The sequence below is a fragment of the Populus euphratica genome, unplaced genomic scaffold, assembly GCF_000495115.2.
Source record: "Populus euphratica unplaced genomic scaffold, PopEup_1.0 scaffold1928.1, whole genome shotgun sequence".
Classification (NCBI taxonomy): Eukaryota; Viridiplantae; Streptophyta; class Magnoliopsida; order Malpighiales; family Salicaceae; genus Populus; species Populus euphratica.
Genome location: NW_011501774.1, coordinates 19,658 through 33,127, shown reverse-complemented (window position 1 = coordinate 33,127; position 13,470 = coordinate 19,658). Strand labels below are relative to the sequence as shown.

Sequence of the window (13,470 nt, the reverse complement as noted above, 5' to 3'; positions counted from 1 at the left end):
CAAAAATATAAAGAAAGAGAACAAGAACATGATTTTAATCTAAAAACCAAGATGCCTAAATGTATGACAAATACTTTATTTTATAGGCTATTTTTGATTTGTTAACTAATTGTTGAGTGGGTAGCCAACTCTTGACTTTGTGACAATCTTTATCTTCTTATTTGCCAAAAATATCATTGCTAACACCAAAATTTGAACAGGTTTTCTTCATGAAAGTTCTAGGAAATTATCTTAGCTTTCCAACAAAAAAAATTGATGCATTTGGACTTCTAAAACTCAAAATATAGGTTGAACATTAAACAGTATCCAGGTTACAGAATAGATTCAGACTTCTCCGTTATTGCTATAATTTAAACTTGAAAATGACATTTTTGAATCTTGGACTCTATGAAAGTTTTAGGCTTATGTCTTAGCTTTTCATCCATAGAACATACCTAAATCCAAGTTCTATAACTCTAGTTATGATACAGTAAACAAATGGTGTTTCAATTTACTAGTTATGATACAGTAAACAAATGGTGTTCCAATTTAAATTGAACCAATCTCTTTTCTAATCTTAGTGCTTTATTTGTCTTCTCAATTTTAGTAATTAAACTTAATAAACAATCCTTTGATTTATATGATAGACCTGCATTTAAGATAAACATTTACCATAAATTACATATATCTTATATTATTGAATATATTATTATAAAACATGTTTTAGCTAAGTAGTTGCTGATACTTTAAATGCAAAATGATGATATAAAACCTTAATAAAAATACACTTTTAAATATTAATCATAACATAATTAACTAATAACTATCTAAAAATAAACATTTAGCATGTGATAATGGAAAACAAGTTTTAACCTTGAATCATAATCAATAGCCATTTTTTATAAATAATGATGAAATATAATCAAAGTTAAATATGTATTTGGAAAAAAATGAAAAGAAAATAATTTACAGTAAGCAATTTCTTAAAATCTTAAAAGATTGAAGTTAAAATTGAAAGTTTTCATATATTTAGTAAAGTAAAATTTGACACAAATTTAGTTAAAAATTAATCCTGTATAATAAAAATTAAAATAATAATTTAAATTAATTTGCAACCATTATTATATTTATATAACTTTTTATTTCTAATTTATTTTTTATTAAGTTGACCACAAAAGATTTCTTTTTTTTGCTCTTTTTTATTAGTCAAGATTTCGAAGATGACAATTTATAAAGGATTAGCCCAATGACATTTTCCCAATGAAATAAAACTCAAAAAACATTTTCAAGAAGTAAAACAGTAGTCAAGCTTCGGTCATATGCATGGGCTTTTAAGGCTACAATTGACTTTGATCCAAGCCTTGGATCAAGGGGAAATGGGTGGCTCGATCAAGCAAAAGGTAAGGTGGGAATCAAGAAGTATCTGTACTGTCAAATGTTGTTGAAAAAGAACATTTTGACTATTAAGTAACATTTTCTCCATCTTGTTGTCTGATGCTGGACATTTCGCAGGGTTCTCTGTCCATTGTAGACATGGTCTTGGAAAGTATATAGTTCTATTCTGATCATTGAGAAGTTAGCATGAAGCCTTGCATGTTGCAGTTTGAAGCAAGAAAAAGGAGCGCTCCATTGCAGTCCTGGGTACTTCAGCAGCTGAGTCTTCTAGAGTCTTAAGGTCTCATTCCTATGCTACAAATTGGCAAATCAGCACCAAAAGAATCTTGAAGCCCAAAGTTGCAACACTACCCATGAGTTAAATCTGAACCTCACTAACCATCTCACCATTACTCTTGCAACCACCATTTCTTCTTTCATCTCCTTCAAAATCTGTCATATCAGCCTGGAAGTTTTCAGTGATTCTCATCTTACTACGAGCACATCGTGAAGGCCTCGACATCTGGTTATCTAGAGAAAAAACATCTCTACTCTTCCGCTTCTGCTTTATGCTTAAAAAGCCACAAGCGAGAGCCTCTAAAGCTTTAGTGGTCAGTGGTCGGTTTCTTGTGCTGTGTCTTCTCAAGTTCATATTAGGTGACTGCTGAGGAGTACAATCACATACTGATGTGGAGATTTTTAGCATCCCAAAATCCTTTGTTTGCCTGCTTGCTTTATCATCTTTTACCTCTGTCACTCCCATCATTAAAGGTTCTGTTTCGGCATCATGAGGTACAGGCATGTTCAGGTCTATCAGTGCCCGAGTTTGAAGTTTCTCATGAGGATGGTCATCACAAGAAGAATTACTACTGAGAGTGCATTCATTACTAATATTTGGACTGCCTCTAGAAGAAATTGTAGCTGATAACCTCTCCATGGGTGGATCCACTCGAAAGAGAAAATCCTCTCTGATATCACCTTCTCCAGCACAACCAGGCTCATCTTGTTTTGATCCATGTCTATCAATTGTGCCACGGCTTGTCTTTGTGTGGTCACAAGCAATTAATCTCTGTTGACGTTTAGCCACTGGATCCAAAAGTTTTCTGTCACAAAGTATGCCTCTCTGGGTTGCTTGACGCTTGATACGCTTTCTTGTCTGCATGCTATCACACTTACCAGCTTTCTGGTACTCGGGAATTTTTTCAGGAACCTTGGCAAAACCTGAACCATTTATATGGAAACTCTGCTTTAAAGCATTATCTTCAACATCTTCCCTGTCAGAAAATACTCCCTTGTCCAAATCATTCTTTGTGCATTTTGTCATTGTAGTCCCATTCATATCAGAACACAGGTTCTCAGAAGAATCAGGTTCACCAGCTGGCACCTTCAAAGAATCAGATTCACTATCTTCAGAATCACTTCTGGAGGTGCATATGCTCATCAGTCCAACGGGTAAACTCTTCAGTTCCCTCACCCTTTTTGATTTTCCAGTGGCAAGACTTGTATCAACAACGGTAAACATCATGGCATTTGAAGAGCGGCTTGGAGTTCTAGGTTTGAGGTAACAATGGCGTTGTTGACTAGGAAAATTTCCCCGGTTCAAATTTGTCTGATTGCTCCATGCAGTTTCTTCCTTGCTACCATCACCCTTATCCTCTCCAATGTCAAGGTCAAGAAGTGTTGGATCCGAAGCAACTTTATTCAGGACATCACTGACAGAATCAAAATAGTGGTCTCCTTTCACTAGTTTCCTTCTTGAAAACTTCTCGATGCCAGGGATCAGAAAGACCAGAGAATGCCTGGAGGCAGCAGCAAAACCATGATCATTAGGCTGTTCAGAATGCCAATCTCTTGCGAGTAATCGAGGCCAAACAGCTTCCCAGAACAGATCATTCGACCGGGCTTTGCTTAAGCGATAGCCACCAGTTAGGTAGTTGATAATTTCAACAGGTGTAAGGGTCGAGCATGCTTTTCCAATTGGTATTTCTGGACGGACAGGAGCAACTTGATTGGACTTCAGAGGCTCCGTGGTAAGGCCTGTGAGGTCTTGCTTCCCTTTACCAATTCCCACAGCTTCTACTAGGGCATGCAATCCGACCAACACCTTTAAAGTGAACACATATTCTTCCAGCAACATTTTTCCCTCACCAAATGCCTTAGCAGCCTGCCAAATGATGAAACTAATATTCAAATAGGATGTCATGGACTTGCGATGAACTAGATAAGATCAAAAAGAAACAACTGCAAAATTTTCTTTTCAAAAAATAAGAGCCACAAACATAGGACAGGTCTATCAGCAGAGAAACTATGAAGTTTGCATCTCAAATCAATGTTCACACCACCTTTTTTGTACAGTCATCTAACAGCCATCCTCAGTGGAAAAAAATTAACTGCATTTGTAGGCTTCCACGCAACCAATCACAAATCATTAGCAAAATGGCTTGTTTCAATAATGTTATAACATCAGCCAAATAAAGGATGAAAATAGTGCAGTAGCATATCATCTAAAGAATTTATACCAGCTCCATCTGTCAATTCATGGAGAAAGTATAAACATCTATTCTGTATGTAGTATTGAAAGGTGAAACATTCTCACATTTTGTACAAATAATGCAATGTTTAAAGAAGTTCACACAATAATTTTGGCAAAACAAAGGTGCTTAAAACATATTTCTTGAAAGCAATTAACTAATTCAGAATATACATTGTGACCTTCAGATATGTGAGAACGTGTTTGTCTTTTATGCATGGTCATCTATGTGTTTGTCTTTTGTCAATAGTCGTCCATGAGTTCACTCATTTGGTGAATCTTAGCATTTAACATTGTGCTGCATCTAGAAATACTTCATAAAATACCTCAAGCAAAATATTTTTGCATTCCTCTGACAATTGTGGAAGCAAACGAGATAACATTTCATGTTGCCTTGATCCTGTAAACATCCTTTGCCCATAAACACATTTTCTGCTTCTTATTTTACGGCATTCTGACCATTTATGGTATCTGTCTGACCTATAAAATTTCCCGTAATAAAATGAGAGTATGTCGCCCATCGTCTTGCTCTCAACAAAGTTCTTCACTTGAACAAGATTTTTTCCAAAAATATATAAACCAAGAAGAAAACTGTCCTCCTCTGAATCACTCCAAGGGTTGCCCACAGAACCAGGAACCAAGCAGTAGTCTTTGCCACCAAGTTCACAAAGCATTTCATTACCTATTTCTGGCTGAAGACATAACTTCGCAGATTCTCCTACTTCCATGCCATCATTCACAGTAACATCCATAAGCTCAACATTAGCTTTCAAGTCAACTTCTGGAACAATATTTGCCTCTCTAATAATGCTTTCAGGTTTTACAGACTTATTTATATCGGAAGTGTCAGTCAAACCACAGGGATAATCTCGTGGTTCATGTTTAATGCTCTCGACTTCCTCAATGACCCACATTAATGATAAAGGCAATCCAACCAAAAAATCATGGTAAGTAGCAGATGAGATTATTGCATCAGCTGGACTTTCTACAAGCAACCCGTAGACACATTCTGTCATAAGAGCTGGAATTTGAACTTGATACTCATCTCCAATGCGAGGAAGCAGCTCAGGATCTCTGTAGGCCTCACAAATACCTGGAGAAAGCAATTGCTCAGCAGATTCATCTTCAATGCAATTCCACTCAGGATTCCCTTTTATAACATCCATCTGCATAAGGAGTTCAAAAAAACAAAAATGATTAATTAAAATTTAAAATAAAAAACAAATAAAAGGAACTAAGGTGTCTTGCATAGTAAGCAAAAAAAAAAAAAACTTAGGCTTGATGATTGATGAATACTATGAAGATAACGGCTACTCCTATATCACTGATCATGTTTTCCAACCAAAATATAAACAACAGAAATGAACACAACAATTTTTTTTAATTTGCTCAAACATCTATCCTTGTGCTCTAATCAAACAAAAAATTTCAGCTTTTTTAAAAAAAAAAGGTTCCAAGGAATTAAAAAAATCCATACTTTCAGCTAGAATTAAATTATTTTCCATATCAGTCAAAAGATATGCAAAACAGTAATTTATTTAATTATTTACTTATCAAAATTAAGGAAAAATATTTTTTCCCAATTAAAGTAGTATTGAACAAATAAAAAAAAAAGGTTCCTAAGGAAATTTAATAAGCTGCAAATGCAAAAAATAATCATAAGCACAGTTTTACGGAAAATCACCAAACCCCGAAAAAAAAAAATACATGCACAGTTTTACAGATAAAACCAGGCAACTTTAGTAAAACCATAGTAACCATGCCAAAAGTCTCCAACCCATGTCCATTTTCCAACCCGAGACCAGCAGCAACGCAACCCCGTATCAAAAAGACTCAAACTTTACAAAGCCAAAAATACAATGAAAAGAACCCGTTACGCATATTTAATCATTCACCTCCATAACCAATCCCAAACCCCAAAACACAACAAAAGCTCAAAGCTTAAACATACTTACACACAGCCAAAAGGCACAAGAGAGACGAAGATATTTACTACCAACAAAAACAAGAACTCCAAAATGATCCCCCAACAAATTCTACTCTTTCTTCTACTTCATAATACTACAAGAAACCGTTAACAAAGCCTAAAAAGACTAAAAATATTAATCCAAAACTAGATACTCTATGTTAAAGAAAGAAATTAAAAGTAACAACAACCAAACCAACAATATTCAAGATAAAAAATTTACTATACCTCCATTGATAAAACACAAAACCCGTCAAGACCAAAGTTTGATATACAGAGAGGAAAGCGCAATAGGCAGGCTGAAAGCAGAAATGGGTGTGCTTTGTTACGCACCGATTCACAAGTTATAGATTAAAAGTAAACAAAACGTGACCTTGTATATATACCCACTTAAGAAAACACAACATAAACTGCAGCAGCAGCAGCATGATGTATTTATATAAAAATATATTTATATTATATACATATCGAGAGATAAAGTTAGAAAGAGAGGGGGAGGGAGGGAGACGTACTTGCCTCAAGGAAGCTAGGTGTTCATGGAGGAGAAAGATTTAACTTCTTGGTTGAGGAGAACTGAAATATTTTTACGGGTTTAGTTCTTTCTTTATAAAGAGACAGATGGGTGAAATATATTTGTTTGGTCTCTGTATTTAAAATTTGGTCATATTTACTCTTATACTCTTGATTTACTTACTATTACCCTTGTACTTTCAATTCTTATATATATATATATATATTAAAAAAAAAACAGAATAACAGAAAATATAGGGGTAGAAATGACCCAGAAAATAAAAAACAAAGAGAAAATATGACCACGAGTTTTAAGCATGAGGGAAATAATGATTAAATCACAACTATAGGGATAAATATGATAAGATTCTCAAAATAAGGGATTAATTGTGTATTTCATCAAGAGAAAGGTTGGGGTCTCTATTTCTGGTCCGTTTACAAGGACAAGAATGATATCTCCACTCGCTGTTTCTGTTTATAATTTTACTCTCTTCATTTAGTTGACACCTGGCTTTAAGTTTAGATTCCTCCACCTCACGACTTTTCTCGTCCTTGTACTATATAGTATATATTATCTTGCACGATACAAAAAGAGCACAAATCATTAAAAATTAATATTCTATTACTTGGACGCCATTTCATCAATATTTTGCCCAGTGCACCCTATTTCACATGGTTTTGAAAGTTAACTCGATCAATACGCGACAAGCTATGGTTATAAGTTGAAAAGTAAGTTTATTTTTTTAATTAAAATAGTGTTATGTTGATTAAAAAATTAAAAAAATTAATAAATTAATAATTAAGTTTTAACTTGTTATATTATATTTATTTAAAATATTATTAGTGAATACTCTAACTTTAATAACTATTTGTATCATTGTTTAATTTTTATATTAATTTTGCATTTTAAAATTCTCTTTAACTCATTATCGTCGTCGTCATCATTATTATTATTATTTATAATTTATATAGTTGATCTCTTTATAGTTTGATCTCGGTCTTACCATGTTATTTATTACTTTGACACTTCTAGATTTAGAAGAAGATATCAATTTTTTGGTCGTATCTTACCATGTTATTTATTACTTTGACACTTCTAGATTTAGAAGAAGATATCAATTTTTTGGTCGTATCATTTAACTAAGTTTATTATGTCAAGGTGAAAAGATTTCATCAATGATGTTAGAATAAGTATAATATAAACTTAATATAGACTTTAATGATTATATCTCAAACAACTTGTTATTAACATGTCTTATCATTTTTTATCTTATTAGTTATTAATAACTTGCTTGTTAAATGGTTAATCTAGATTTGTGTTGTATAATACTTGATATAACAAATGTTTGATATTTTTATAACTATCCGTATGGTATAACCTATATTTGTGCTACGAAAGGAACTTGATTTGTTGTTAATATAAGTTGGCATCATGAATTCCTAACAATATTTAAAAGTTTGGTGTTACTTAAATAAAATAATTAGGATGATCATGTTAATAATTTATAATAAACTATTAATGACAAATCACCCAATTGAAACCTCCTTTGTGTGTGGTTTCTAGTTGAGTAATAAAAAAAAAGTTTATATTATATTTATTTAAAATATAATTAGTGGATCCTTTAACCTTGACAACTATTTTTATCATTGTTTGATTTTTACATTAATTTTACATCTCAAAGTCCTATTTAATTCATCATCACCATTACTATCATCATCGCCATGATTATTATTATTATTATTATTATTATAGTTAACCTCTTTGTGATTTGACATCGGTTTTATCGGATTATTTATTACTTCAACATTCTTACACATAGAAAAAAAACATCAATCTTTGATCATGTCACATGACAAAATTATCTTTTATTATAAGATATTTAACTTCTAATCCTTCATGGAGATAGTGGCGAATAAAAATCATTCTTTCTGCATGAGCCTTCAAGGATGTGTTATTTTCTCTTTTGATGGTCTCTCAAAAATGTATAACTTCCAAATGAATCTCAGTGTCAAGGATCCATAACAAATAATTATTTTTAGATATATCAAGGATGGTAAATTTAAGTTTCATCAGATTCAACTTTATCTATATAAAAAAATAATTTATTAAATAAAATCATGAATACAAAAGAAAAAAATAAATCCTTTAAGACTTCTCTTTATTTAGTTCTTTAGAAATATTAATTCTTCAAGAACTATATTTAATTGATTTAATTCTTCATGAACTTACAATATTAGTTCTTTGTCAAAATAAGTTACGAAACCAAATATATTTCATAAAATATGAAAAATATTGAAATTGATACAAGCCACATAGGAGTTCATATGTGCCAAAATTTTAATATAAATTAATTAGAGTAATTGTGTAGACAATGTGTTAAAAAAATAAAGAACAAGTAAGAACATATATATTTAAAATAAAAATTAAAAGATAAATTCATATATTTTCTTACATATTTTTTTAATACTTAGAATATAATACAAGTAATCTATTTATAGGAGAATATTAAAGAACACTAAAAAAATTCAAATATCATGAAAAACTAAAACTAAAAAACTAAACCCCAGAGTCATGAAATATAAGAGATTCTAATGAATATTCAATATGTAAATTATAAATTTTATAACAAAAAATTTGATAATAGAACAATGCTTTTACTATACCATTCTTTGTGAATAAGTTAATATAAAAATATATTTTAAATTTCATCAAAATATTTAAAAATTAATATAGTTATTTGATGTAATATTAAAAATTTAATAATTAAATAGTCATAAATTTAGATTTTAATATCTATATTTTTATAATTAAAATAAATTTTGAATTTAGATCAATTTTGCAAGTTTCATGTTCTGAAAGATTAACTCGAAGAATTATACAAGTAAATTAAAATAAAGTATTATTGAAACTTTATTCAATATTTTTTTTTCTTTGATTGAAATGGTTTTTTTTAATAATTTTTACTATCCTTGAGATAAAAAACGTGTAGTAAAAACTAGGTTCACAAAAATAAATCAAATTTCAAGGATGTAATTGCACATTTTCGTAGTAGGAGGTTCAATGTGACAAAATAGTTCCGCCGATGTGAGTACAGCGTAGGTCTAAAAGGTACTATTGTAGCCTAATTGTAATTGTTCTTAGAATAGAAACTCGCCACGTCATGGTTCGTTAGATGCTTTTGGTGAAGGTGGTTAGGTGGCAAGAGAGGAAAACGGGAGGGACTGTAGGGTGGTATTGCTAAGAGAAGACGGCATGGTTGCTAGGGATGGTTTAAGATAGTGTGACCACGTGCCTAAATCTGAGCGTGTAAATAAAATATCTTTAGAATTTATCTATTGAAATGACCAATATACCCTTTATCTAGATTCGTGAGGACGTTTGATTTTTCTTATCAAGAACAAATATAATTTGGATCAATTATATATATATATATATAATAGGTGTATACTGTCTTCCGCGTAATGAAATTCTAAGTAATATATATTATTTTTTTATTTTATATTAAATAATAAATAGTGATTGAGTTATAAATATTCATTAATTGACTTTCTTATCCAATAAATAATAAATATACATGTGAATACCAATTATCATTTAAAAAAACTCATATATTTATATTAATATTTATGAATTCAAGTTAATTTACTTTTCAATTTTAAAATTGTTGGATTTAATACTAATTAGATTAATTTATTAATAACAAGTAAAGATGATCATTTTAATATCAAACATTACAATAATTAACAATAAAGTAATTTTTTACAATGGATAATATCATTCTAGTATTTACGACTTTTGTGATAAGATATTATCTTAATGTATACTAGATGCTGTGCAAATGAGATTATGAATTGATGGTCACAAACAATAGGAGCAGAAGTAGATTAATTTTCTTCCCGTCTCTAGTTATTTATTAAAATAAAATTAGACAAGATACATAAAAAATGAACCAACTTAGAACAAGGTTTAAGTTATGAGGTCAAAAAAATCAATTTAAATTGATTTCAAAATAATTATTTTTAAAAATAACCAAAACTAATGGTTTTGATAAAGATATAAAAGTCAATGTGTTAATAGTTAAATTTCGATTAATAAAATTAATCTAGGTTTTTAACTAATATAACTAATATTTTTTTAACCCTAATTAATTCAAACTCTAAATTAATTAGATATCAAGTTAATATGGTATACCACTAGACCCGTCCATGTTTAAAACAATTAGTATCATGGAGAAGACTTCAACCCTTGTATGTCTCTTTCAATTTAACTTCTATTCAGTGTTGATCACCTTTCTAACTTTATTTATATTTCTGGAATCCATTTTCACTTTTTGCACAACTTGTCTCATAAATTTAATTTTTCTAAGAAAAACAATTATAAAATTAAAAAAAATATTAAAACTTCAATATACAAGTATGACATGTGTTTAGTAGTATGATAATGATTATTTTTTAAAATATTTTTTATTTAAAAATATATTAAAAATATATTTTTAATTTCAACATATAAAAAAAATTAAAAACACTAAAATAAGTTAATTTTAAATAAAAAATTTAATTTTTAACAAATAATATTTTAACTAAATGTTAAACACGTTTTAAATATGTGAAGGTGGTGTAACCAAATTACTTGTCTCACCATTGCCTAGGCATAGTTGCAGTTTTTTTTTGTCCATATGCCTTTAACTCAAAAAAAAAAAAAAACCCACCACATTAATAAAATATGCATTGTGGCTGTTACTTTTTTCTTTATCTTTATATGGTCAAACATTTGCTGGCCCTAAAATGTTTTATGTAAAGGTTGTTAGTTAACATGAGAGTAAGCTAATTAGTCGAATACATTTTATGTGATTTATTATTAATGAAAGTTTTTTTATTTTTTTATTAATTTATATTTTATAAATGAATTTAATATTTAAATAATGAATCTATAATAAAAATAAGGTCCATAAAATAAAAATATCCTACAAAGAAAATTATAAAGTTGTTATGACTATGAGATTTATTTTGCATCAAAATATTGTTTCTAGTTAATATTCTATTAAAATTAGATATTAATTTAAAAATACTAAAATATTCTATTTATTTCTTTATGAATGGAGGCAGCTGCTCTTATAAACTAAAGTATGAGAGATACTTCAAACTAATATGCAAGTGCTTATCATATAACATATACACTGAGTTGATCCATGAGAAAATTGTATATGAAGATATCACATATGTTTATAGAAAAACTTTTGTGCTAGTTGTGTAAGTGATTCTTAAACTTGATATTACTAAGTTATCTTATATAAAGAGTGTTATGTTTTTATGTTGACTACATGTTGTTCTAATCAATGATAGAAAATATACAGATATTGGGTATAATATAAATTATATAAATGTATTTAAGTAATTAATAAATGATTCATCACATTAGATGAATTAAAAAATATATTTTATCTGTTCTCAAATAGTATATATTAATAATGAAATCCTTTACCAAGGTGAAATGAGTCTTGAAAAGAGTTACAAAATCTTATTCAAATAATCAATGACTATAATGTTGAGAGCTAAAATGATTTAATAAAGCAGACATACTTCATGCTATATAAATTATGAATTATTGAATTGATAATAAATTGTTAAATATAAATTAATGAATTATTGAATTGATAATAAATTAAATTGTTTGATTTATTTAATTTTATTTTATTTAGGATTATGATTTATATTTGAATTAACTTATTAAGAAAATTAATGGGTTATGCACATAAAAATCATTAGTTATAAATTAAAATAGAATGATTAATCAAGTGTAACTTAATTGTAAGTAACGTTTAGAAATTGAGAATTAGAATGTAATTAATGTATGAAATTACAATTTTAGATTTAAAAAAAATCAAGGAAAGACTTAATTGAATAAATTTATAAAATTATCCTAAAATAATATATATGATATTATTTTAAGGGCAAATTGATATTTTATTTATTTATAAGGCTTTTGTAGAATATAATATTATATCTCTTATTTTCTATGAAGAAAAAAAAAAGATGAGAAAAGTATAATACATAAACATCTAAAAAAAAAAGAGTTAGCACTCCAAGATATAACAATCCCTCAATCCTAAAAGCATTTAGAAGGTTTCTCACTAATGATTTGTATGGATTACCATTAGAAGCCAGATATTTGAATGATTTGTGGTTTGCGACAATTCAACTTTGAAGCAAATATTCAAAGCCAAAAATAACATCTGATCTTCAAAAATTTTCGCATAAATCCTAAACAACTCTAAATTTATCTAACAATATCCTTGGGACTCTCGAAAAAATTTAAATTTACCATTTTCTCTATGTATATGTGTTTTGAAAAACCTAACAGACATGATAGAGGGTGATATAAATTAATTTTAGGATTTTATATAATAATTTAAGGTTTTTTAACTAAAAGTTTATTTAATATAATATTATATTAGAGCTTTTTTAATTAAATGGTTTGAGTTTAAATTTCATTACTCTTATTTAATCTAACTAAATCAATAAAATAAAGTACAAGATAATGGTAAAAAGATATAAGTTTCAAGTAAAAAAGACTTAAAACTCGAGGAAGTATATCAAAGAATAATATAAAATCGTTATTGAAGTCCAACACCTCACATAAAAACTTAAGAACTTGAGTTGAGATGATTATTTAATAATATATTGCTTTATTTATTATAGTTTTTTATATAATATTTTGAGTTGAGATAATTATTTGATAATAACTTGCTTCATTTATTATAGTATTTTATATAATATTTTCTTGATCAAATTGATAGTTATCTCTCATTATTTATTAAAAGGCCATTGATTTAATTTCTACTGTTTATATAAAATTGAGTTTATCTTCAGCTCATATAAAAATGATTAAATTATCCTCTCATCAAAAAAGAATAAATTGTCAAATAATAAAAAATTCCTTACTAAATAAAAGGATACTCTATAAAAATACAATGTAAACAAACAATAGCTTTATCCATTGGTAAAGGTCTTTATTTCCTTTATAAATGTTTGGATTCAATCTATAAGTTCTGACTTATGGAAGCTACAAAGCCCCTAAAAAACAAGAATAAATTAATAATACAAAAACGAA

At 28.6% G+C, this 13,470-nt stretch overlaps 1 protein-coding gene across 5 annotated transcripts; it reads right to left on the bottom strand.

The window, feature by feature from the left end:
- Nucleotides 1–1,217: 1,217 nt before the first annotated feature.
- On the bottom strand, nucleotides 1,218–6,465 carry LOC105118416 (uncharacterized). 5 transcript variants are annotated; one of them, XM_011016364.1, is made up of 4 exons: nucleotides 6,362–6,460; nucleotides 6,078–6,148; nucleotides 4,210–5,049; nucleotides 1,218–3,517 (listed from the first exon to the last, which is right to left on the bottom strand). In XM_011016364.1, the coding sequence occupies exons 2-4, from the start codon at nucleotides 6,081–6,083 to the stop codon at nucleotides 1,733–1,735; spliced, it is 2,631 nt and encodes an 876-aa protein (XP_011014666.1). In that variant the 5' UTR covers nucleotides 6,084–6,148; nucleotides 6,362–6,460; the 3' UTR covers nucleotides 1,218–1,732. The 5 variants fall into 5 exon arrangements, with proteins under 5 accessions (XP_011014666.1, XP_011014665.1, XP_011014667.1 ...); XM_011016363.1 differs by having other exon boundaries at nucleotides 6,366–6,460; XM_011016365.1 differs by lacking the exon at nucleotides 6,078–6,148 and having other exon boundaries at nucleotides 6,362–6,465.
- Nucleotides 6,466–13,470: the final 7,005 nt, after the last annotated feature.

Excerpts from the sequence above, each read along its gene's own strand:
- LOC105118416 (XM_011016364.1), bottom strand. Across the intron at positions 3,518-4,209 it reads GCAAAAATATTTTGCTTGAG|GCTGCTAAGGCATTTGGTGA; the intron begins GTATTTTATGAA and ends ATCATTTGGCAG.